This window comes from Scyliorhinus canicula, chromosome 1 (genome assembly GCF_902713615.1).
Source record: "Scyliorhinus canicula chromosome 1, sScyCan1.1, whole genome shotgun sequence".
Lineage (NCBI taxonomy): Eukaryota > Metazoa > Chordata > Chondrichthyes > Carcharhiniformes > Scyliorhinidae > Scyliorhinus > Scyliorhinus canicula.
In genome coordinates, this window is record NC_052146.1 from 252,836,757 (window position 1) to 252,864,005 (window position 27,249).

The window sequence follows — 27,249 nt, forward strand, 5'->3', positions numbered from 1 at the left end:
AACAGGAAACACAAACTGCAGCCACTTGAGAGCTGTGAAGTGCTCGTATAACTAACAATGCCAATTCCCTATTTACAATATCCTTCAACTGCGCAGCCAGAGGCCTCCACTGTCAGAGAGAGTTAAAGTGACTGTCACCATATTACCATGCAGAGGGCTCTGTCTTGGGGTGTTCGGTGGGACGGGCAGGCAGCAGCTGAAGTGGCTCCTGTTATGGGTATACTCAATCAAGGGGATGGCCTGCTGGACCTGTGGTCATCAGGACCATGGGGAAACCATTGTTGATCACCCAGTGGAACTCGTGGAGTATGAGCTTCCCAGGTTGGGGCAGAGGTTACACAGCTGGAGCTTGTTAAAGACCGACACAAAAGCTGGCCCAAGCAGGGCCTGGAGTTGTTGGTTGTGAGAGTTATTGCCATGGACAAAGTATTGTATATAGCTCAATAAATCTTTGTTCCACTACCGCTGGCTTCCTCAAGTTACTAAACTAATGGCGAAGGTGCGATAGGCCCCTATCTACGTGAATCCTGATGCTCAGCCCTGGTACTTTAGGGTGAGGCCTATCCCTTATGCATTGCCTGCCAAGGTTGATGCAGAGCTACAGCGCCTGAAGGATCTCGATATTATATGCCTTGTACAATTTGAGGAGTGGGCTGAACCAGTGGTGCCGGTAACAAAGCCTAACAAATCTGTCCGACTTTGTGGGTATTACAAGCCAAGAGCTTGACGCCTGGATCGGTACCCGATGCCAGAGTGGAAGATTTGTACGCAAAACTAGCTGGAGGATGTTCTGTTGCAAAACGTGACAGGAGCCATGCTTATTTACAGGTAGAGCTAGATCCAGCTTCCAGAAAATTTGGGACCATAAACACCCGCCCCCCCCTTTTGAGGTCCCATCTGCCCGGCAATTTTCTAGCAATGGAAAACATCCTGAAGGGTCTGCCGAAGGTGGTCGTCTATCTAGATGATGTGCTCATCATGAACACCAGGGAGAAAGCATATGGACCACCTGCAAAAAGTGGTCAGTCGGTTTTCCCAAGGTTGCGCCCGGCTAAAGAGAAGTAAATGTGTGTTCCGAGCTAGAGCGATGACTTAAGATACAGGGTGGACAGGCCTATGATGCTCAAAGCATCTGCCACCTGCGCCTTGGCTTGGGGTATGGCAGCAGGTGGCAGCCTCCTTTCCACCCCGGGGAACAGGGTGGCCCGCCTCTCCTCCATGGCGTCCATCAGGGTTTCCAGCTTTGCGCCCTAAACATGGGTACCAAGCTCCATGCTGCCATCTGTTTTGCTCGGATGAGTGTGTGGTGGGGAGTGGAGTGCGAATATGCAGCTGCAGCTTGCCAGCCTCTCGAGTGGCAATCCCGACTCTGGCGAATCGAACACCATATTTCATTGGAATCGACCAAGTTCCATGTGGCGCTGGTGCTAGCCCATTAACGGATCATGAATTGTTCTGGGAACTGTGCCAATTTTATTGTTATAGACGTCCACCGATTTAGTCCCGATGTCAACACTGTCTCCCAATTGGAGAATCCCGCTCTGTTAAGGGCTACACTCTAAGGCATAACTGTTTAATCTGGTGAATACTGCACAGGCTGGATTCTGAAGTGTCAGAAACAATGACTGGTAAACGTTTAGTGAACAATGGATGGTAGAATTAAGAAGTAAAGGGTTATCAGAGGTTAAGCGTAGATAATAGTGACCTTATATCAAAAATTAGATTCTGTTCTCCATGTTGGTATATGAATTTATAGAACATGATTATCCAATAAGATTTCATTATGTGACACATTCCCACAATTGAGATTTGTATATTTGTTTCATTTTACAAAAACAAATGAGTTAAATTGCCTTGTTAATAGATGCACGCTGGTTCTGACGCCCACTCCCTCCCCTGCTCTTTGGAAAATGGTCGAGGCAGAAATAGGGAGGGGCATTTCCAGCCACGTTGGTCAGCTTTTTTTTGGCAAGTGCCCTACTCTATGTGGCCTCTAGTCCTTTCGGACTGGGGACAGAAAAATACCAGCCACCATCTCCAATTATGAATAGAGGATTGATTTGATCAGAAAGACAAAAACATTTTCATGTCCTAATTTGACAGGACCAATCCGCAGCTGTGAGTACAGTTGTGGGACCAAATTGTATAACTTTTAGATGTAAGTAACAAGTATCAGATTTGAAAATTAAATATCTGATGCATTTTTGAAGTGATTTTCTCATTGTGTATTTCTGGCATAATACGTTCCAGAGCAATATAAAAATAACATCCATGCTTTTGTCTCTTTTTTTTTTAAAGTGTGTAATGATCGAACAAAAGCTAAAACAAGTGTCTGATGAATTGAGCTGTCATAGGCAAAATGCTGATAGTACACGACGCAACGTGGAGCAGAAGTTAAAAGACAAAGAAAGAGACTTCCAACAGGTTACAAAAATTACACTTTTACGCATGTTAACATAAACAAATGAGAAAAGGGAATCCGGAATCACCATGGTCAGTATTAACACATACAGTCCCCTTCCCCCCAACCCTTCCAGCCCCCAACCCCTCTAATGTTCGATGTGATCCAATTCTCCAAAGTGCATAATGGATAACGCCCATGAATTGTAGAACCCCTCCATCCTTCCCCTCAGTTCAAATTTGACCTTTTTTAAAGAATTCCAGCAGGTCCCCCTGCCACGCCAGAGCACAGGGTGGAGAGGTTGATCTGCACCCTAACAGGATCCACCTTCGGGCGATCAATGAGGTGAAGGCTACAACTTCTGCCTCTGCACCCGTTTTCAACCCTGGCTGGTCCGACACCCCGAATATGGCCTCCCGAGGGCCCGGATCCATTTCACGTGCACCACTCCTCCTTCCAGTAATCCTCCTGCTTTGGACAGGACCAAAACATATGAACGTGGTTTGCGGGGCCTCCCCCGCAACGTTCGCACACATCCTCTACCCCCTCAAACCCTCAAAGAGCCAGCTCATCCTCACCCTTGTAAGGTGCGCTCTATACACCACCTTCAGCTGTATCAGCCCCAACCTCACACACGAGGTAGAGGCGTTCACCCTCCGGAGCACCTCACACCAGAACCCCTCTTCCATATCCTCTGCCAACTCTCCCTCCCACTTTGCCTTGATTCCTTCTAGTGGCGCTGATACTACCCCTTCTCCAGTCCCCCTGTCATCAGCACCTCCTCCAGCAATGTGGAGGCCGAATCTACGGGGAAGCTCTGTATCTCCTTTCTGGCAAAATCTCGAACCTGCACATATCTAAATACTTCCCCCTGTTCCAGTCCATACTTTGCTTCCAGCTCCTTCAATCCTGCAAACGAACCCCACAAGAAACAAATCTTTTAGTGTCCTAATTCCGTTCTCCTCCCATCTCCAAAAATTTCCATCCCACTTCCCTGGCTCAAATCTATGGTTCCCCTAATCGGCATTTCCCTTGACCTTGACCCTGCCCCAAACCCGAATTGCTGTCGAAACTGCCTCCAAATTCTCAACAAAGTTATTATTACCAGACTCTGAGTATTTCCCCGAGGGGCCATCTGGAGCGGCGCCGTTGCTAGTGCTTTCAAACCCGACCCCCTGCACAAACTCTCCTCCAAATGTGACCCATTGGGAGTCAACCCCTCTGACCCAGTTCTGTACCTTCTGCACATTCGCCGCCCAGTAATAATACATCGAGTTCGGAAGACCCAAGCCTGCCTTCCTCTTTCTAGTAGCACCTTTTTAATTCTGGCCACCTTCCACCCCCCATATGAACGAGATAATCATCCCTTCAATCTGTCTTTGGCAGGAAAATCAGCAGGCATTGAAAAATAAACAGGAATCGCGGCAGCACATTCATTTTAACCGCCTGTATGCGACCCGCCAATAACGGAGGGAGACCATCCCACCTTACCAGATCAGCTTTCACTACCCCCACAAAACTAGAAATGTTGTACCTACGGGCCCCCCCCCCCCCCCCCCCCCCAATCTGCGGCAACCTGCACCCCCCAGGTATCTAAAGTGAGTCTGTGCCTTACGTTATGGCCGCACCCCTGACCGCGACACCACAAAATATTCACTCTTGTCTAAATTTAATTTGCACCCTGAGAAAGATCCGAAGCAGTTCCAGTATTTCCCCTATTGACACACTTTGTTCCAACATGTATAATAACAAGTCATCGGCATATAAGGACACCCTATGCTCTTTTCCCCCCCCCCCCCCCCCCACCTGCACTATCCCTTTCCATACCCCTGAACTTCATAATGGGATGGCCAATGGCTCAATTGTGAATGCAAACAACAGGGGGACATAGGACATCCCTGCCTTGTCCCACGGTGGTGAGGAAAGTATTCCGAGCTGATGTTGTTTCTGCGGACACTGGCCCTCTGCTTCTTATGTAATAGCTTTACCCAGTCCACAAATCTGGGTCCAATTCCAAACCGATCGAACTGCCATCAAGCACCCCCATTCTACGACTGGGCCAGCGAGCGCAACCGTGACCTGTCCAAGTTTGGCTCCTGCACCAAGTTCCAGTCCTCTTTCCCCCCCCCCCCCCCAACCACCACACACTATCAGTTTGTGTGTGTCCAAGTCAGGGATGGCCCCGCACACCACCTTCGCGAATCCCACATCGTCCCAATTGGGACCATATACACTTACCAGCGCCACTAGCCTCTCCTCCAGCACCCCTGTAACAATTGCATACCTGCCCCCTGTGATCTGCAACCACCTTCTCCATCTGGAACCGTACCTTTACGCTGACCATTACCCCTACCCCTCGAGCTCCTCCGTAAAATCCAGAATGAAACACCTGACTAACCCAGCCCTTTTAAGTCTCACTTGGTCCTTCACACTCGGGTGAATCTCCTGCAGCATTGCTACATCTGCCTTCAAACTTTTAAGATGCGCAAGCACCCGTGACCTCTTGACTGGGCCTCCCAGCCCCCTCACGTTCCATGTGACTATCCTACGGTTCCCGTACCGGCCTCCCCGAACAGGCGCCGGAATGTGGCGACTGGGGGCTTTTCACAGTAACTTCATTGAAGCCTACTTGTGATCATAAGTTATTATTATTATTATTATTATTATTATGTCTCCTCCCCCCCTCACCACACCCCCTTGTCCACCATCATCATACCACCGGGCCCTGCCCCACGTGCCTGACCCGTCCTTTTCCGTTATTAACATCGAAGCCCCTGCCCCCCACCTGCTCGCCTCGTATGCCCATCGAAACCTGATAACCAGGCTCCAATGTCCGCAGCCCTCCTGTCTCCTCGCCTCCGTTCACTAGCCGACTTTAGGTAGCTAGTGCGGGTAGTCCCCTTCCCCCAAAAAGCATACTGTCCCTTCCCACCCAGTCCCAGAAGAAAAAGAAAAACCATCTAACCCATGCAATTCAATGAAATAACATATAACCGTTGCAACAACAAAAAAGGAGCAAAAATGCCAATCAAACCAAACAAAAACTTAAACTCTACAACAATGTGAAGTCAAGTAAGTTACAATACAGGTCAGTGAAAAGAAAGTTATAACATTTATACATTTTCCAGCTCCCCAATCACAGTCCGCGGTCTCTCTGCCAGCTCCACTCCCCACTTCTGTCCCAAGCCTTCTGCCTTCATGAACACCTCAGGCCGCCTCCACCGTTTCAAAATAAAAATCTTTGCCGTTGTATGTCACCCTCAGCTTTGCCGGGTATACCATACCAAATCGCAGTCCCTTGTTTTACAGTGCCACCTTCACTCAGCTGAACGCCGGTCGTCTCTTTGCCAACTCCACCGTCAAGTCGTGGTAAATCCGAACTCTAGCACCATCCCACTGCACCTCCCAGTTCTGCTTCGCCCAGTTTAACATCTTCTCCTTCATATGGTATTTCTGGAAGCAGATAATTACTGCTCTTGGCAGCTCGTTTACTTTGGGTTTTGGCCTTAACGACCAATGAGCTTGGTCCGGTTCATACTGGGTGGGGTCTTCACCCTTCCCCCATCAACTCCGCCAGCCCCTTAACAAAACACTCAGTTGGGCTTGAGCCCTCTGCCCCTTCAAATAAGCCCACAATTCTCAGATTTTGCCACCTTGTGCGGTTCTCCAAGTCCTTGAGCTTTGCTCGGAGTCCTCTATTGACCTCCACCACCCTCTGTAGTTCGTCTCCCATCGAGGTGAGCTGGTCGCTGTGCTGCGACATGGCCTCCTCCACTTCCTTCATCTTTTCACCCTGTTCTTTCACCTCGGCTGAAGTCTTTGCCACATCGCCTCACCGGGGCGATTGCCTCCTCCACAAATGATCTCAGTGCGACTGCCATCTCCTTCCTCAACGCCTCCATGTGCCTCACAAACTGCTTCTCCAGCTCCACAGCCATCACCTCGGTCATCCTTTCCACTGTAAGTTGTGCGGCCCCACCACGCGGTCTGGTATCCCCCACCTTGTCAGCGCTTTTACTGGTCCTCTCTTTTGGCGGCGAGCCCGCGTTTCCTCCCTTCTTCACAGCTGTTTTTGGCATCCCTTAACTACTCAATATTTTTCTTCTTCTATCTTTAATCTCGCGATAAATAATAAAATAATATTTTTCTTCTTTCTTCAATCTCCAGATAGATAATAAAATAAATATAAAAATTGAAAAATTACATTAAAAAAAAGTAAATTTTAATAATTAAATAAAAACTTTAAAAAAACATTTAAAAAAAAAAAATAAAAAATTTTAAATTCCAAAAATCAATGTTCAAAACAGCTCTCCTGGGACTGAACTTCAAACTTACATTTCAGGAGGGGGGGGGGCCAACTGGCGTGCGCTGCTCACCCTCTACATTCGCGCTGGATTCAGGCCTCGCCTCGGGCTACGCTCCTCCCCCGCTGCTTGCTTTGGGCTCGATACCCTTGCTTCTCCGATCACGGGGCTCCCCACCGGCTCCATACTGGCCTGACCCGGCGCCTGTCCTTCGGGCCCCAACAGCCGAAGAAATCCCGACCGGCGAAACCACTGGGAAACCCCCAGAAAACACCGAAATGCTGCCGACTGGCGGGAGCCCCTCTCCAGCGCGACCGCTTCACTCGCACGCGCCACCGGAAATCATTGTAACTGACATGTGACTTGGAATCCAGATATTGGAATGTATTTCATAGAACAGCACAGAACAGGCCCTTCGGCCCACGATGTTGTGCCGAACTTTTGTCCTAGATTAAGAACAAATTAATCTACACCCCATCATTCTACCGTAATCCATGTACCTGTCCAATAGCCACTTTAAGGACCCTAATGTTTCCGTCTTAACTACTTCACAGACAGTGTGTTCCATGCCCCCGCTACTCTCTGGGTAAAGAACCTACCTCTGACATCCCCCCTATATCTTCCACCATTCACCTTAAATTTATGTCCCCTTGTAATGGTTTGTTCCACCCGGGAAAAAGTCTCTGATTGTCTACTCTATCTATTCCCCTGATCATCTTATAAACCTCTATCAAGTCGCCCCTCATCCTTTTCCGTTCTGATGAGAAAAGGCCGAGCACCCTCAACCTTTGCTCGTAAGACCTACTCTCCATTCCCGGCAACATCCTGGTAAATCTCCTTTGCACCTTTTCCAAAGCTTACTGTAACTTGAAGATTGCTGTCAAAGTATGCATGGATGAGAAGGGGGATCTGGGCGCCCTGTAAAATCCAACCCCTGAAATGGGCAAAATTGGACTCTCGCCTGCTTTTATGGTCTCATAATGACAGTGTTGTCATTTTGGCATTCTCGCCCTGTCTGGTGGAGTCTCACCCCCACAACCTAAAGATGTGCAGGGTAGGTGGATTGGCCACGCTAAAGTGCCCCTTAATTGGAAGAAAAATTATTGGGTTATCTAAATTTGTATTTAAAGAAATGACTGCAATTTCGGAATGCCAATGCTTGGCTGAGTTCTTTGTAGTGTAGGAAAACAAAAGTAGTTTTAAGGGATTTATAATTGTATTGATAAACATTAGAAATAAGGTATAGTTTTAAGTGTGTTTAATGTTTCTGTAGAAAGAAGGGTAATACCTATAGTTAGATTCGTGCTGAAGAAAGGTGTTTGTATGTGTGCGGATTTGTTCAATTCAAACTGTTTCTATTGTACTTTGAGAGAGCTATGGCGTGAAAAGTAAATAAGCTAACAGGAGCATGTGACTGTTGCTTAGCAACTGAGGGCCCTTTAAGATACAATGGCTTTTGAGTTTTAGTTCTTAGTTGAATTTGTTTGCAGTTGAATACAGGACACTGGACGTGAACATCTCACAACTCTGCCAGGAAAAGACAAGCTGGACAGGATCAAGGAGGCTGCAAAGAGGCAGACTTCCCAAAGAACCAGCTACAGTCTAGATAACCAGAGAATTGGGACAGAAAGAATGTCTTTGGAAGACTGAATTTAAGAGAGTAGAGACTCTGAAGTTGAACAAGGTTCTGTTAAGGGGAATTCGAGGAAAAAGCAGATAAAGTGTTCTGAGTTAAAGAGATATCTGCAGTAAGCAGATTTAAAGTGGGAAAGCAGACTTTGGAGGTGAATCAAAAGTTTGATGCCATCTTAATTCAGTCTGGTAACTAACTTGATAGAGTTTTTCGAGGAGGTCACAGATGATTGATGCAGGTAGGGCACAAAAGGTGAATTCACACGAGATCAGAGGTGAGCTGGCAAGATGGATACAGAACTGGCTAGGTCATAGAAGGCAGAGAGTAGCAATGGAAAGCTGATTTTCTGATTGGCGGGCTGTGACTAGTGGTGTTCCGCAGGGTTCAGTGCTAGGACCGTTGCCGTTTGTAGGATATATAAATGATTTGGAGGAAAATGTAACTGGCCTGATTAGTAAGTTTGCGGACGACACAAAGGTTGGTGGAATTGTGGATGGCGATGAGGACTGTCAGAGGATACAGCAGGATTTAGATCGTTTGGAAACTTGGGCAGAAAATGGCAGATGGAGTTTAATCTAGACAAATGTGAGGCAATGCATTTTGAAAAGTCTAATACAGGTAGGGAATATACAGTCAATGGTAGAACCGTCAAGAGTATTGACAGTCACAGAGATCTAGGTGTACAGGTTCACAGGTCAATGAAAGGGGCAACAAAGGTGGAGAAGGTAGTCAAGAAGGCATACGGCATGCTTACCGTCATTGGCCGGGGCATTGAGTATAAAAATTGGCAAGTCATGTTGCAGCTGTATAGAATCTTAGTTAGGCCACACTTGGAGTATAGTGTTCAATTCTAATCACCAAACTACCAGAAGGATATGGAGGCTTTAGAGAGGTGCAGAAGAGATTTACCAGGATGTTGCCTGGTATGGAGGGCAATAGCTACAAGGAGAGATTGAATAAACTTGGTTTGTTCTCACTGGACTGAGGAGGTTGAGGGGCGACCTGATAGAGGTGTACAAAATTATGAGGGGCATAGGCAGAGTGGATAGTCACAGAGACTTTTTCCCAGGGTAGATGGGTCAATTACTAGGGGGCATAGGTTTAAGGTGCGATGGGCAAGGTCTAGAGGAGATGTACAAGCTAAGTGGATTTTCTTTTACCACAGTGGGTAGTGGGCACCTGGAACTCGCTGCTGGAGGAGGTGGTGGAAGCAGGGACGATAGTGACGTTTAAGGGGCATCTTGACAAATACATGAATAGATGGATACGGACCCTGGAAGTGTAGAAGATTTTAGTTTAGACGGGCAGCATGGTCGGCGCAGGCGGGAAGGGCCGAAGTGCTGCCCGTCTAAACTAAAATCTTCAACACTGTGCTGCACTTTTCTTTGTTCTTTGCTCCTAAAGAGGGAGACATTAAATCTGAAAGCAAAACTATTATTGGAGCAGTTGAAAGAAGGCATGATTTTAAAGGGTGACTTTTTGAAAGTGGAATTTAAATATCACTCGTGTGGAAGCTGGAGTTCAGTGAGACAAGGTGGCTCATGGTACAAACATCATCTGGGGGGATTCTGAGGAGAAATCCACTGACACTCACTTGGGTTCAGAGTGGAGTGTGTTTTTTGACACAATCAGTTTGTGTGTTTAAGGGGACTTTGTGTTACAGAGACGATTTAAGATATACTTTGTAATCAGGGCTAATCTTAAATGTGTGGCCGGAATTTTCCGGTTGCTGCGATTCACTTTTCCTGTCCGCAGCGCAGTCTTGGGTTTCCCAGGGGTTGTTACAATGGGAAATCCCCATGACAAGTGACGTGAAGATAGAATCTCAACACCAGCGAAAGGTGCGTGGTTGACAAACAGGGCTGGGGGGCCAGAGAACTAAGCTCTGTGTATATTTGTGAAACTAAGGGGGAGGAGAAAAGGAGTATTGTATCATAATCCAACTTTCCGTGTTTAGTAATTTTTTTCTTGTTGAATCTAATTAGCAGTCCTGGAACTCTATTCCTCCACGTTTTTCAAAAAAGGGGAAAAGTTAGTCTTTTGAGCCAAGGTTCCATTCTGGAATTTCCCTGTTCAGTTATTACACCAACTGGGATTGTAATTATAGAATGTTACCATTCTGACATTTCCCAACGGATTAGGTGTGGACGCAAATCGCATGTAATAGTGATGATTTTAAAATGTTGGTGTGCTGTGCTGTCTACTAATCTATTTTGAAATAATGAAATATATGTACTTAATCTCTTCAATATAATTTGTTCTGCAGGAGCTTTCTCATCAGCAACATGCACTTCAGAGCCTGGATCAACAATTTAACCAAATGAAAAATAAACTGAACCAGGAGATACAGCAAGCTAAAAATGATTACAATGTTCTACAGCCGGAGATTGATAGAGTACGCAGTTTTGGACTCAAAATTGAAATATCTAATTGGGGACAATGTGCAATATTGAATTATCTGAATTAATCCACTTAATTACAAATTTAGACTCCTTTGGGTAAATTTAATACTTAATAAATTCAGCAATCAGGATGTTGAATTCCACTGTTATGTATTGAAGCCAATGTGAACTGTGATTTAGACAATACGTCAATTTATTAATTTTGGTACACCAGGTGTTTCAGGCTGGGTTTAAAGTCTCTTCATTGTAGTTTTCATTCAAATATGGTATGATTTTCAATTTGGAAGGACTAATATTAGGAAAAAACTGTATTTTACCTGTGGGCAGTACGAGATCAAAAAGTAATTAACATGTGAAATTATATTTTTTGTTTACAGGTATCGGCACACAAACAGAAACTGGAAAGAGAACTGGATGAAATTAAGCAGCAATTATCTAGTTCTAACCAAATGGTAAAGGAAAATCAGATGAAGGAAAATGACCTGAAAAAAAAGATTGAAGTAAGATTCAGTCAGAAATTCAAACTGCATTTTCGGAAAATGATCAGTTTTTGCAGTTTTGTACTCAAGTTCTTTAAAGAGAAATTATGGTCCCTTTCCTCCCCGTGTTATATGGTTTTATACTCATTTATATATTGAGGCTAGACAGCAGTCAAGGAATGACAAAGGCTAAGTCACAGATATTTAATCTACCTACTATATCAATAAAAACTTGCATTTAAAATAGTGTCTTTAATATGGCAAACTGAGGCATGAGGAAAAATATATATTATCTGCCAAAGGACTGATTAGGTAGTATGAGTAGGAATTGGTCAGAGCTGGGTCTAAGAAAAGATTAGAAGGATAATTATTTTGAAAACATTGCCTGGAAACCCGAATTAAACTTTTTAAGAACAGACTTTTTAAAAACAGAGAGACTAAACTCCGAGCCCAAGATTACTTTAAAAAAAAAAAAAAAAAAAATTTTTTTATTGAAATTTTTTGAAAAATATATATCAACAAAACAATACAATAATAACAATAATAATAAACATCCCCCGGCACCCGTAACAACGCATATAACAAAGCCCCCAACCCCAATAAACATCAGAATAAATTAACAATAAGCAGATTAACTTAAACACTATCCCCCTAACCCCCCCCCCCCCGTGTTGCTGCTGCTGACCTAGTACCTTATCATTGAGCCAGAAAGTCGAGGAAAGGCTGCCACCTCCTAAAGAACCCTTGTATCGACCCCCTGAGGGCGAACTTGACCCTTTCCAACTTAATGAATCGCACCATGTCATTAATCCAGGTCTCCACACTCTGAGGTCTCGCATCTTTCCACTGCAGGAAGATCCTCCGCCGGGCTACTAGGGACGCAAAGGCCAAGACATCGGCCTCTTTCACCTCCTGCACTCCCGGCTCCACCCCAACCCTAAACATCGCGAGTCCCCAACCTGGCTTGACCCTGGATCACACCACCCTCGACACCGTCCCCGCCACCCCCTACCAGAACTCCTCCAGTGCCGGGCATGCCCAGAACATATGGGCATGATTTGCTGGACTCCCCGAACACCTGACGCACCTGACTTCGCCCCCAAAGAACCTACTCATCCTAGACCGGACATGTGGGCCCGGTGCAGCACCTTGAACTGGATGAGACTAAGCCTCGCACATGAAGAGGAGGAGTTCACCCTCTCTAGGGCGTCCGCCCATGTCCCCTCCTCAATTTGCTCCCCCAGCTCCACCTCCACTTAGCCTTCAGCTCCTCTACCGACGCCTCCCCCACCTCCTGCATTACTTGGTAGATGTCAGACACCTTCCCATCCCCGACCCACACCCCTGAAAGCAGCCTATCCCTTACCCCCCGCGGGGGCAGCAAAGGGAACCCCTCCACCTGTCGCCTAGCAAGCGCCTTGACCTGAAGGTACCTGAACATATTCCCTGGGGGAGCTCAAACTTCTCCTCCAGTTCACCAAGGCTCGCGAACCTCCCGTCAATAAACAGGTCTCCCAACTTCCTAATGCCTGCCCTGTGCCACCGCAGGAACCCGCCAACTATGTTCCCTGGGACAAACCGGTGGTTCACCCGCAGCGGGGCCTCCACCGAGCCCCCCCCCCCCCCCCCCCCCCGGTGTCGCCTCCACTGCCCCCAAATTTTGAGGGTGGCCGCCACCACCGGGCTCGTGGTGTACCTCGTTGAAGGGAGCGGCAACGGAGACGTTACCAGTACCTTCAGGCTCGTGCCTCCGCAGGACGCCATCGCCATCCTTTTCCATGCTGCCCCCTCCATTACCCACTTGCGTACCATTGAGACATTAGCCGCCTAATAGTACCCAGAGAGGTTGGGCAGTGCCAGCCCCCTCTATCCCTGCCCCGCTCCAAAAAGACCCTTCTTACCCTCGGAGTCCCGTGCGCCCAAACAAATCCCAGAATGCTGCTGTTCACCCTCCTATAAAAGGCCCTCGGAACAAAAATGGGGAGGCACTGAAACAAAAACAAAAACCTCGGGAGCACCGTCATTTTAACGGACTGTACTCTACCCGCCAACGACAACGGCAGCATGTCCCACCGTTTAAATTCCTCCTCCATCTGCTCCACCAACCTAGTAACATTGACCTTGTGCAGAGTCCCCCAGCTCCTCGCCACCTGAACCCCCAGGTACCTAAAACTCCTCACTGTCCTCCTTAGCGGGAGCCTACCAATCCCCTTCTGATCTCCCGGGTGCACGACAAACAGCTCACTCTTGCCCAGGTTCAATTTATATCCCGAGAAACTCCCGAACTCAGCAAGAATCTCCATCACCTCCGGCATTCCCCCCACCGGGTCTGCTACATACAGCAGCAAGTCGTCCGCATACAGCGACACTCGGTGCTCCCCTCGCACCAAACCCTTCCACCTCCCCGACTCCCTGAGAGCCATGGTAAGAGGCTCTATTGCCAGCGCCAAAAGCAAGGGGGACAGGGGGCACCCCTGCCTCGTCCCACGGTGGAGGCTGAAGTACTCGGACCTCCTCCCATTTGTCGCTACACTCGCCATCGGGGCCTCGTACAGCAACCTCACCCATTTAATAAACCCCACCCCAAACCCGAACCTTTCCAACACCTCCCACAAGTACCCCCACTCAACACTGTCAAAGGCCTTCTCCGCATCCAATGCCACAACAATCTCCGCCTCCCCTTCTGCTGCCGGCATCATTATCACATTTAGCAGCCTTCGCACGTTAGTGTTCAGCTGCCTCCCCTTCACAAAACCCGTCTGATCTTCATGTATCACCCCCGGCACCCAGTCCTCTATTCTAGTGGCCAAGACCTTCGCCAGCAACTTGGCGTCTACATTCAGCAGTGAAATCGGCCTGTATGAACCGCACTGCAAGGGGTCCTTATCATGCTTCAGGATCAGGGAGATTAGTGCCCGAGACATCGTCGTGGGCAGAACACCCCCCTCCCATGCCTCGTTGAAGGTCCTGACCAACAGGGGGCCCAGCAGGTCCGCATATTTCTTATAAAATTCAACCGGGAACCCATCCGGTCCCGGCGCCTTCCCCGACTGCATGTGGCCAATCCCACTGACCAGCTCCTCCAACTCGATCGGCGCCCCCAGTCCCTCCACCTGCTCCTCCTGCACCCTTGGAAATCGGAGCCTGTCCAAAAATTTCTCCATTTCCCCCTCCCACCGCCGGCGGCTCCGACCGGTACAGTTCCCTATAGAAGTCCCTAAAGACCTCATTGACCTCTGCCCCCTGCCGCACCACATTCCCATATCTATCCTTCACTCCACCAATCTCTCTAGCCGCGTCCCGCTTACGAAGCTGATGCGCCAGTATCCTTGTCGCCTTCTCTCCATACTCCGCTCCCTGCGCTTTCCTCCACTGTGTCTCCGCCTTTCTGGTGGTCAATAAATCATACTTGGCCTGCAAGCTACGCTGTTCCCCCAGCAATCCCTCCTCCGGGGCCTCCGCGTACCTCCTATCCACACTCAACAGCTCCTCCACCAGCCTCTCCCTCTCCCTATGGGCTCGGATGGAGATCAGCACCTCCCTAATCACTGCCTTCAGAGCCTCTCACACCATCCCCACCTGGACCTCCCCAGTATCATTGACCTCGAGGTACCTCTCGATACATCCCCGAACCCTCCTACACACCTCATCAGCCAACAACCCCACGTCCAGACGCCAAAGCGGGCGCTGGTCCCGCGCCTGCCCCATCTCCAGATCCACCCAATGCGGAGCATTGTCCGAAATCGCGAAAGCCAAATATTCGGCCTCCTCCACCCTCGGGACCAGTCCCCTGCTCAAAACAAAGAAATCGATGCGGGAATAAACCCTGTGCACATGGGAGAAAAAGGAGTACTCCCGAGCCCTCTGCCTCCCGAACCTCCAGGGATCCACTCCTCCCATCTGGTCATAAACCCTCTCAATACCCTGGCCGCCGCCGGCCTCCTGCCTGTCCTTGAACTAGAACGATCCAGTAGGGGATCCAGCACCGTATTGAAGTCTCTCTCTCTCTCTCTCTCTCTCTCCTCTCTCTCTCTCTCTGTCTCTCTGTCTCTCTCTGTCTCTCGTCTCTGTCTCTCTGTCTCTCTCCTCTGTCTCTCTCTCTCTCTCTGTCTCTCTCTCTCTCTCTCTCTCTCCTCTCCTCTCTCTGTCTCTCTCTGTCTCTCTCTGTCTCTCTCTGTCTCTCTCTGTCTCTCTCTCTCGTCTCTCTTCTCTCTCTCTCTCTCTCTCTCTCTCTATCTCCTCTCTCTCTTCTTTTCCCCCCCCCCCCCCCCCCCCCCCCCCCCCCCCCCCCAACAATGATCAAGCTCCCACCTCCAGGCCAGGAATGCGGCCCAACGTACGCCTCATGACACCAGCATCATCCCAATTTGGGGTGTACACTTTAACCAACACTACCCTCTTTCCCCCTGCAGCTTACCGCTCACCATCACGTATCTGCTGCCACTATCAGCCACAACCTCAGACGCCTCAAACGCCACCCTCTTCCCCACCAGGATTGCCACGCTCCGGTTCTTCGAGTCGAGCCCTGAGTGGAAAACCTGCCCCACCCACCCCTTCCTCAGACGGACCTGGTCCGCCACCTTCAGGTGGGTCTCCTGGAGCATGGCCACGTCCGCCTTCAGATGCGAAAACACCCGGGCCCGCTTAACCGGCCCATTTAACCCCCTCACGTTCCACGTAATCAACCGGATCAGGGGGCACCCCGTCCCCTCCCCCGTCGACTAGCCATAACCCATCGACTGCTCGCCCCTGGCCATCACCCATTCGGCCCGTTTCCTAAGGCGATAGAACCTCACCCCGACCCCCCCCGAACTTCTCCCTGGCCAATCCAGCAGCAACCCGGTATTGCCCCCCCCCCCCCCCCCCCCCCCCCCCAAGGCTAGGACCCCTCCTAGCCGCGACTCTCCCTCCACTGTCCTCCCGTGAGCCAGCTGACTTCTGCTGACCCCGGCAGCTCCCGCTCTAACTCCGACCCCTCCGAATATGAGGTCGTCCCCCCCGCATCAGCTCCTGGGCACCGCTTCAGCGCGGGAAACCCGGTCTAATAGCCACGCCCCTCGCCACCAGCTCCACCCCCTCGTCCCGCAGCGCGGGAAACCAGAGCAAAGCTCGCGCCTTCACACTGCCCCACCCCACCAACGCAGCTCCCAAACAGCAGTCCCAATCCAACCACCAACTCCGTACCAACAAGGACACAGATCAACCACAAACCCCAGTACCCCCCTCAGAACACAAAACCGTAACCCACATCGTCCGAAAGCGAGAGAAAAAACAAAAACAAACAGAATAACCCGCTACAGCATAAACAGTGATACATGAATAGAATAGAAAAACTCCCACAGGCCCCAATCTCTAGTTCAAGTCCAGCTTTTCAGCCTGCACAAAGGCCCACGCTTCCTCCGGGGACTCAAAGTAGCGATGCGGTCCTTGTAGGTGACCCTCAGGCGTGCAGGCGGCAACATGCCGAACTTCACCTGCTCTCCGCTTGGCCACCTCTGCACTCCAGTCCTGGTAGATACGCACTACCAAATTCTCCCACTTACTGTTCCTCACCTTCTTGGCCCATCGGAGAACACACTCCCGGTCGCTGAACCGATGGAACCGCGCCAGCACCACCCGTGGGGGTTCATTTGCCTTAGGCCGCCTGGCCAGCACTCTATGGGCCCCCTCCAGCTCCAGGGGCAGATGGAAGGATCCTGCCCCCACCAGCGAGTTCAACATCACGGCCACATAGGCCGGCAGGTCCGACCCCTCCAGCCCCTCCTCGAGGCCCAGGATCCGCAGGTTCTTCCTCCGTGACCGAAGCTCCATCTCCTCAAACCGATCTTGCCACTTTTTATGAAGTGCCTCGTGTATCTCCACCTTCCCCACGAGGGCCGAAACCACCTCCTCGCGCTCAGAGGCAAGCTGCTGCAACTCGAGTATCGCTGCACCCTGGGTTGTCTGGGTCTCCAGCAGCTTACTCGTCACCTTCAGGGATTCCAAGAACTCCCCTTTCAGCTCCGTGAAATAGCGCAGAAGGGCCGCCTGCTGCTCCTCAGCCCACTGCCTCCATTCCTCCAGGGGCTCCACCAGCCGCCATTTTGTCCACCTTCACCCGCTTTTCCAGGGGAGCTGCTGCCGTTTTTCTCCTCGCCCCACTTCGAGTCCGAACCATAAATCCCGGGGGGGTTTTGCTCCAGACCCCTTTATCCACTGGGAATCGTCGAATCAACGCTGTTTGGAGCCCTTAAAAGAGCCCACAAGTCCTTTTAAAGCGGGATCTGCCGAACGTGCGGCTTAGTTCCGCATAGCTGCAACCGGAAGTCCCGAGCCCAAGATTACTAACCTCAATTTGTCTTACTATACATGTAAAATCCCATTGCAATTCTCCCAATGGCGGGTTGCTCTTCTCGCTGTCAGGTGACCATGAACAAAATTTGCATGTCATGAATGCTGATTATAACAGCTGCCTGCCAGCATCCTGTCAGGCCTTTCGATCTTGCGTCATGCAAAGTTACATTGGCATCAAACCTGATTGTTAATGGTTGGCATGCACAAGGCAGTCCTCAGTTCGCTCGAAGCTGCGGAGCGTGTAACAACTTTCTTCCATAGTGTTGCTCCTGATGCGCTGCTCGCCACTCAGCCAGTGCAGACCGGTTCCTGTCTCCATCCCCATGCTGAACTGGTCTTCATGAACAGCACAATGCTGACCCTCCTGTGTTACTGAGTCAGATCAATGCTGTGCCTGGGGTTGGGGAGTACAGGGTTCTGCTTGCCTTGGTGACACACAGGAAGCCCGACAAGGCTGCAAGAAAAGCTCACAATCAAAGGGATAACCATGATTTACTGAAAGGGGATACATAAAGACTCCAGATTCAGTGGGTAGAGGTCCAAGTGGGACGAGGGGGACTCGCAGGTGATGGTTCGGGAAGTGGGTGGTTGAATCTTGAGGCTGCTAGACTTTTTCCTCAAGTTGCTGATATCCCACACTGTCCAGGTAAAGACTTTTAGGCTGGAGAGAGTGATATTAGTAAGCTGGAATGGTATTTAAATATAGCGCTGGGACCTTCATACCAGTCAGTTGAGGGTCCGTGGATGAATCGGCTGCTGACTTGCTTGTGGCTAATTAATGCTTCCAAGTGCAGGATCTGGCATGGAATCCCGCTAATGTGGTCAGTGGGACAGGCGCAGCCTGTGCTGCCTGTCACTGAATTTGGTCTCAAAATGAGATGATTCCACCCTACGGTCGAGGCAGATTGGGGGGGATTCTCACTGGGAAGTTCTTGAGAACAAAGAGACAGCCTCTTTAAATAGAACCGTGGTTAGAAAGAACAGCTGCTCACAAGAGAAAGCACTTCAGAGTTAATGGACCCCTGTCGAGCTATAGAATAGAATCCGTACTGTGCAGGGGGAGGCTATTTGGCCCATTGAGTCTGCACTGACCCGCCAACAGACTGTTCCCCCACCGTGTCCTTTCTAGCGATCTGTGATGGAAGGGGGGGGGGGGGGTGTATGCTGCAGGGGCTCATTTAGCACAGTGGGCTAAACAGCTGCCTTATAATGCAGAACAAGGGCAGTAGCGTGTGTTCAATTCCCGTACCGCCCTCCCCGAATAGGCGCCTGAATGTGGCGACTAGGGCTTTTCACAGTAAACTCATTGAAGCCTATTTGTGACAATAAGCGATTATTATTAACTATATTCTGAGATCGGGGGGGCCCCTTTAAAAAGAGAGCCTTTATCTCTGAGGAGTGGAAACTGTCAGCGAGATTAGACCCCACCCCTCTCAGGTGTGGGGGCATGGTAGTACAGTGGTTAGCACAGTTGCTTCACAGCTCCAGGGTCCCAGGTTCGATTCCCAGCTTGGGTCACTGGCTGTGCGGAGTTTGCACTTTCTTCCCGTGTCTGCATGAATGCTCCAGTTTCCTCCACAATCCAAAGATGTGCAGGTTAGATGAATTGGCCATGCTAAATTGCCCTTGGTGTCCAAAACGTTTAGGTGGGATTACGGAGATAAGGTGGAGGTGTGGGTGTAGGTAAGGTGCTCTTTTCAAGGGCTCGATGTGCCGAATGGCCTCCTTTTGCACTGTACATTCTGAGGTCCACGTGAACCTTGATCATTGTTTGAAAATGTACTATGCCATTGAATGGCACAAAAACCCCAGTCCTTGTTAACAAAGCTTCTGTGTGCTGTTGAATAGCACGTCAACTTCACTCCTAACTTGAGGGAATCCGTCCCGATTCTCCATTGGCGGGAGGACTTAATCTACAAACAAGAATTACGCCCATTATCTTGGGTATTTTTAAAAAATTTCTTTTGAAAGCATCGTAGTAATGAATAGTAAGAGCCATTCTTGATTTTTTTTTAATGGTTCAATGTATTTTATTCAGCTCTGTTTATTCCGATTCTCTTTGTATTAGAAATTTGATAAAAGCCAGTTTTAATAACACAACTTTTTTCCGACAGAATATTCAGGAGGAAAGAAACTGTCTTGGCAACCAGCTTCATCAGAATTTGACACAAATTCACCAACTAGAAGATGAATTAAAGAAGAACAAACAGGAATTAAACCGTTTCAGGAATTTTGGAGAAGAGATGAAATGTAAAACTCTTAAATCTTATGTCTATGTGAAATATATAACGTTTAACAAAGCTGGTTAAGTTAAAGGGTGGATTTTCCAGCCCTTCCCACAGGCAGGATCTTGCGGTCCTACTAAAGGCAACCAACCCCTTGCGGCAGGTTCCCTGTCAGTGAGATGTGCGGGACGCCATAGACATCAGAACCAGAAGATCCCGCTGGTGGCCAAAGATATGCTGTCTCCGCTGCCGGAAAATCCCACCCAAAATATTCCCCATCAGGTTGGGTTTAAAAAGAATTGTGTTTTGCTTTGTTGTAGGAGATTTTGCATTCCTAATCATAGAATTTACAGTGCAGAAGGAGGCCATTCGGCCCATTGAGTCTGCACCGGTCCTTGGAAGGAGCACCCTACTTAAGCCCACACCTCCACCCTATCCCCTTAACCATGTAAGCCTCACCTATCCTTTTGGACACCTAAGGAGCAATTTAGCATGTCCAATCCACCAAACCTGCACATCTTTGGACTGTGGAAGGAAACCGGAGCACCCGGAGGAAACCCACGCAGACATGGGCAGAAGGTGCAAACTCCAGAGTCACCCGAGGCTGGAATTTAACCTGGGTCCCTGGAGCTGTGAGACAGCTGTGCTAAACACTGTACCGCCCCTTTCCTAAGACGGTGTGATAAATGAAAACTACTTTCCCATAAGCAAACGTAATGATGGTGGATTATGTTCCTGATCTGTATTTTTTTCCATTAAAGATCCACCGGCTGCCTTGAACCTAAGTGGCCCAAAAAATATTCTTAAAACTTGCTGAGTGTTTCTAGCTTGCCACCTCTTCCAACCCGCCACCTCTTCCAACCCTCCCCCTCACCACTTCCCTTCTCTAACCATCTCTCTCACTCCTTGCCTTCTACTCCTTGTTTTCTTCTACCCACCTTGCTCCGCCCCTCTCGCCACCCCTCTCCCGAGCCCTCAGAGGGAGGGCGAGAGAGGTAGGAAGCAGTGAGGATTCAGAAGAATAATGACTGATGAGCAGGAGTGTAGGGGCGAGTAGGAGGATCAGAGAGGGAAGCAGTAGATTACGAGGGGTAAGTGGCAGTTTTAAAAAAAAAGACAAGGCATGTATAACAACCATGCAAAGACTAAAATGGAGGCAGCATTATTCAGGGAATGCCTCTAATTTACAAACTGCTAAAATGTAAATGTGCAATTAAATGGAGGACACCTTTATTTTAATTGAGCCCAATTGCTTTGTGTCTCCGTTAATCAGCTATGGGACTGATTTTGTGCAGCTCCATTTAAATGTTGATCTATATCTTGTCCTGATCTACGTAGCTTTTTAAAAAAAAAAAAAAAATTTTTATTGAGATTTTCAAAAAATATCAAAAACAGAAAATAACAACAAGAAAAACAGTATTTTTTTTTAATTTAGATTACCCAATTATTTTTTTTCCAATTAAGGGGCAATTTAGCGTGGCCAATCCACCTACTCTGCACATTTTTTTTGGGTTGTGGGGGCGAAACCCACGCAGACACGGGGAGAATGTGCAAACTCCACACAGACAGTGACCCAGAGCCGGGATCGAACCTGGGACCTCAGCGCCGTGAGGCGGTTGTGCTAACCACTAGGCCACCGTGCTGCCCTAAGAAAACAGTATTAACAAAAAGAAAAACACAATACCACCCCCCCCCCCCCCCCCCCAGTAGCTACAAAAAGAATAAATAGATAAGCACCCAGCATATTCAATAAACACATATACACATTTCTCCCCCCTACCGGGTTGCTGCTGGTGCCGGCCTATTTTCCTACCATTCTGCCAGGAAGTCAAGGAAAGGCTGCCACTGCCTAAAGAACCCCTGTACTGATGCCCTCAGGGCAAATTTCACCCTCTCCAATTTGATGAACCCCACCATATCATTGATCCAGGCCTCCACGCTTGGGGGCCTCGCATCCTTCCATTGAAGCAAAATCCTCCGCCGGGCTACTAGGGACGCAAAGGCCAGAATACCGGCCTCTTTTGCCTCCTGCACTCCCGACTCCACGGCAACCCCAAAAATTGCGAGTCCCCAGCCTGGCTTGACCCTGGATCCTACCACCCTCGACACCATCCTTGCGTAGCTTTTTTTTTTAATAAACATTTTATTGAGGTTTTTTTTTGGCATTGTAACAGCAGCAATATAAACAATGTACATGAGACTATAAACATAGTGCAGATACCTCCCTCCCTAACAGGTCCAGCCATTAATTAACCCCCTAATCTACCACCCCCCGCCCCCCTTCCTTGCAGCCGATTAATTTTCCGCGAAGAAGTCGATGAATGGTTGCCACCTCCGGGCAAAGCCCAACAGTGACCCTCTCAAAGCGAACTTGATTTTCTCCAGGCAGAGAAAGCTAGCCATGTCAGATAGCCAGGTCTCCGGCTTCGGGGGGGGGGGGGGGGGGGGGGGTCTTTGAGTCCCTCCAAGCTAATAGCAACCGTCTCCGGGATACCAGGGGAGCAAAGGCCAGAACAACTGCCTCTTTCTCCTCCTGGATTCCCGAATCTTGCGACACCCGAAAATCGCCCCCTCTGGACTCAATGCCACCCTTGTTTTTAATAGCTTGGACATGACATCAGCAAACCCCTGCCAAAATCCCCTAAGCTTTGGACATGCCCAGAACATGCGGACATGGTTCGCTGGTCCTCCTGCACATTTTGCACACCTATCTTCCACCCCAAAGAATCTGCTCATCCGGGCCACTGTCTTATGAGCCCGGTGAACGACCTTGAATTGAATCAGGCTGAGCCTGGCACATGTTGCGGTCGTGTTGACTACTCAACGCGTCCGCCCAAAGGCCCCTCTCTATCTCACCTCTCAGCTCCTCCTCCCACTTGCGCTTCAGCTCCTTGGTCTGCGTCTCCTCTGATCCCATAAGTTCCTTGTAAATGTCAGAGAAGCTCCCCTCTCCTACCCATCCTCTAGACACTACCCTGTCCTGAATCCCCCTTAACAGCAGGAGTGGGAAGGTTGATACCTGTCTACGCAAAAAGTCCCGCACCTGCTGATATCTAAATTTGTTTCCCCTCACCAACGCAAACTTCTCCAGCGCCCTCATACTCTGAAAGCTCCCCTCTGTAAACAAGTCCCCCATCCTCTCAATCCCCACTCTCCACCACATTCACCACCGGGGCAAACCGGTGATTATCGCAGATTGGGGACGAGACCACTGCTCCCACATATCTCCTCTAATGCCCCCAGACTCTTGGGGCCGCCACCATCATGGGGCTGGTGGAGTACCGTGCCGGCAGGGAATGGCAGAAGCGCAGTTACCAGCGCCCCCAAACTTGTGCCCTTGCATGAAGCCGCCTCCATACGCACATTCACCAAAAGAAAACCCGAACACTAAAAACTTTTTTACCCCTTCTTAAACAGAACTCAAAACCAGAAGGGGAAAAACCAGAAAAACGGAAGGGAAAACAACAAATCAATACAAGTCAAAAAGTTACATCAAAGTTCAAAAGTTCTCAGTTCACCACACCAGCCCTTTTCTTTCGCGAAGTCCAGCGCATCTTCGGACGACTCAAAATAATGATCCTGGTCCTCATATGTGATCCAGAGACTAGCCGGATACAGCAGTCCAAACTTCTGCTTCTTGAAAAAGATTGACTTAATTTGGTTGAAGCCTGCCCTTTTCCTGGCAACTCCCACACTCGGGTCCTGGTAAACCCGCAGGATACTGTTGACCCACTTACAGCTCTGCGTTCGCTTGGCCCACTGAAGAATACTTTCCTTGTCCAGGAACCTGTGGAATCTCACCACCGTTGCCCTCGGAGGGTCCCCCGTTTGCGGCTTCCTCGCAAGCGCTCTGTACTCCTGTCCACCTCCAAGGCCCGGAAGAATGTCCCCTCCCTCAGCAGTTTCTCAAACATACTGGCTATGTCTGCCCCAGCATCAGTTCCCTCAGACTCCTCCGGGAGCCCGACAATTCTTAAGTTCTGCCGACGGGACCTATTCTCTAGGTCCTCCACCTTCTCCTGCAGCCTTTTCTGCTGGTCCCTCATCATCCCCACCTCCAGCTCCATCGCAGTTTGATGCTCCTCCTGCTCAGCCAGCACCTTCTCAACCTTCTGGATCACCCGATCCTGGCACTTCTTGTTCATTTCTCCATACAAGGATACGTGGAAACGGTGCCCAATTGCCTCAGCCTTCGAATTTACAGTTTAAAACCGGAAAAAGTTGGGGGAAAGGTCCAAATGTCCGACCAGAGCGGGAGCCATCAAATGTGCGACTTACTCCTTCATATTCGCCACCGGAAGGCCTACGTAGCTTTTAAACAGATTCTAGAACAATATTGAAGGTTGTTGAGTTTACTCAGATTTTCTTTAGGTTTTGTTGCTCGTTCTGGGTGAGTGTGCTTAACACTCAATTTGGCTCTGTTTCGTTACTTAGCTCTGGAGTCGCCAGGTATCGGTAAGATACTGCCACAAGTTTCAAGGTCAAGTTCAAAGCAATAAAACCATACACCAATTAGTAAGTTCAAACAAATGAGTTTATTATAATACAATTCTAATCTACTCATGCACACGCTAAGATGACTAAACTATTCCTACCACTAAAAAAAAAATACTTATCTTAAAGGGAACTGCCGGATCAGGGGACAAGGCCTCTTGCTCTGCACTGGTCCGCAGACTTCAGGTTGGTACGGGTTAAAAAGGGGTCAGGAGTGTCTATCTCTGGTAGCGATCGTTGTGAGACACTTACTTGCTAACGGCTGCTGTCCCAGACCTCTCTCTCTCGGTCAAGGTCTTTGGTCGAGAGGGCTGGTCAAGAGAGGACGGCTGGTCAAGAAGAACAAACTAAGTTTGGGACCTGTCTTTTATAGGTCCTAGGGCTTCGTGCCCTTTTGGGCGGACCCTCTATCTGCTGGGGATCGATTGGGTCTCTTCCCAATCGATTTGTTTGAATCCCCCCAATACTGAGGCTGTCCCTCGGCTACTGGGCGGGCCTTCAGGTGCTTTGTCTTCGAACCCCGCTGGTGCCGGGGTGTCTGGTATCTTATACAATGTTGCAATCACTTCCCTATTTGTGTCCATTGTCCCTGGGATCGTTCCATTACCATGTTAACTGTCCCGGAGATTGCCTCATTAGTATGCGGAATGTTCGTTTTGGTGCTGTCTGCTCTCTTAGCAGACAGAATACACATTAGCTTGGTGCAGCCTGCTTGTGCTGCTTGTGACACTGCCAAGTCGCTGGAACACTGCCTGTGTGCTAGGGTAGCAGTGCAAGGGTGCCCGAGTGCCGGGGTAGTACTACCAAGGGTCAGGGCCCGAGGGGTGCCATGCCCATGAAATGAGGGTGGAGGGGAGTGTTTGTAGGGTGGGGGAGTGCAGGCCAGGTAAGAAGCGGCCTCGGGGATTGGAGGGGTGATGGGTGGGGGTCCTGGGAGGGAGGGGATGATGTAAGGGGGGTTGGGGTGCCTGAACAGGGGGACCCCCAGTGGTATCCTCACTTGGGGAGTGTGGGGTAGTGTGTGGGGGGTGCCATTGCCCATGGGGGGGGGGGGGGGGGGCGGTTGTGGGCGACCCACAAGCTCACTTAGAGATCAGGGCACCATTTCAAAATGGCAGCCCGATCTCTTAAGTGTGGGCTAAACTGGGGAGAAACTCCCCAGGGCCAAAAAAGCGACTAAGTGTCTTTGTATGGCAGTGGGGAACTCATCGGCAGAGCAGGCGGGAAACTCACTGGAAAACCCCACCACAAATTAACTTTTAAATTTTGGGGGAGAATCGTGCCCATAGAATTTTGTTTTTCATTTGTTTCTCGGACAGTTTTTTCTACCTTAACTAAAATACTTCGGCGATAGGTAAAAATAAATTCTGCCATTGCTATTTTGAGAATGATCGGCAAGGATAAGTGCCACTTATTTGGCCCATTGATAATTAAAAGAGTACAAAATGGAGCACAAAATAATTGTTTCATTTAAATATTTTCCAATGTAGTACAATTGGGACTGACTTTCAAAACAAGTGTACATCATGATGGAAAGCTGAGGTGAGATGGCCCTAAGTCAACGTAACTTTGTATGTTTAAAAACAAGAAATTCTGGGGGCAGGATTCTCCAAACCCGCGGCAGAGTGTCCATGCCGCCGTAAATGCCGTTGCGTTTTACGACGGCGTGAATGGGCCACTGCCAGTACTAATTCTGGCCCCTACGCGTGGCCTCCTTCAACACACCGGCCCCGATGCAACATGGCGTGGGGCAACAGGGGCCAGCGTGTAGGAAAGGAGGCCCCCAGCCACAAAGGCCGGCCCGCCGACCGGTGGGCCCCGATCGCGGGCCAGGCCACATCAGAAGCCCCCCCCCCCGGCAAGGTTGCCCCCCGACCCTTCCACACCGAGTTCCCGCCGGCTCAGAGCAGGTTAGAATGGCGCCAGTGGGTCTCGTGTTTTTTTTCCCGGGTCAGCGAATCACAGGGCGGCCCGCAACCTGTGCTGTGCCAACCACGTCGGCACCAATGGCACCGATTCTCCGCTCTGAATTCCTCATTCACCTGGAGAAGGAGCAGTGCTCCGAAAGCTAGTGTTTGAAACAAACATGTTGAACTTTAACCTGGTGTTGTAAGACTTCTTACTCTACAGCATTAAGAGCAGAATCTCCTGTTATAATTGCAAGGGAGATCGCAGTATTTGGAACTTCTCTGAACTGCCTTAAATGCAAGTATATATTTCCTTAAATAAGGAGACCAAAACTGTTTGCAGTACTTTAGGTAGGATCTCGCAAAGCCTTTTACAGTTGCAGCAAGACTTCCCTATTTTTGTACTCCACCTTGCATTAGAGTTCAACATTCCATTTGCCTTTCTGACTATGGTATCTGCATGCTGACTTGTGTTTCATGTAGGAGGGCACCCTGATCCCTCTGGAGCAGAGCATTCCGTAGTCTCTTTCTGAATAATATTCTGCTTTTTATTCTTCCTTCCAAAGTGGACAATCTCTCTTTTATCACATTATATTCCGTCCACCAAACTTTTGTCCTTTATCTTGATGTTCCTATATTCCTTTTCAGACACTTTTGATGGAATGTAATGCTTTCCTTCATTATGAGTTTCAGGTTGGAGGACATTTAATGAGGCTAGAAGGAAACTGTTTACCCCTCCCCCAAAGGCAGGGGACTTGCCATGCAGTAAGCCTGCAAAGCAAACCCGGTCGGTTTTCTGAAGGAAATGTGACCAAGACAGATTCTACAGATTTATCAACAATCACCTAAACATCAGTAAACAGTGTCAATCAATCTGTTGAAATTCTTTCTCTCTCACAAGGGATTCCAGTCTTCACCTTCAAAGATAACACTTTGGAATTGTCTCCAAATGTTCATCAAGCTCAGACGGCCTCAATGATGGCCCACCTTGCAGAGCTTCAGTCTCATCTCTTGAGACTCCGTTCCCTGTTACCCCCGAGGAGGCACATACTCACAAGCATAACCTCAGCT

At 49.2% G+C, this 27,249-nt stretch overlaps 1 protein-coding gene across 5 annotated transcripts in view; it reads left to right on the forward strand.

The window, feature by feature from the left end:
• The window catches only part of cenpf (centromere protein F), a 132,824-nt gene that overhangs the window by 46,382 nt on the left and 59,193 nt on the right, over positions 1–27,249 (forward strand). For all 5 annotated transcript variants that reach the window (XM_038811565.1, XM_038811600.1, XM_038811594.1 and 2 more), the window contains exons 8-11: positions 2,299–2,424; positions 10,605–10,733; positions 11,118–11,240; positions 19,667–19,802. In XM_038811565.1, the coding sequence (XP_038667493.1) occupies positions 2,299–2,424; positions 10,605–10,733; positions 11,118–11,240; positions 19,667–19,802 (514 nt within the window). The remainder of the gene's footprint in view (positions 1–2,298; positions 2,425–10,604; positions 10,734–11,117; positions 11,241–19,666; positions 19,803–27,249) is intronic.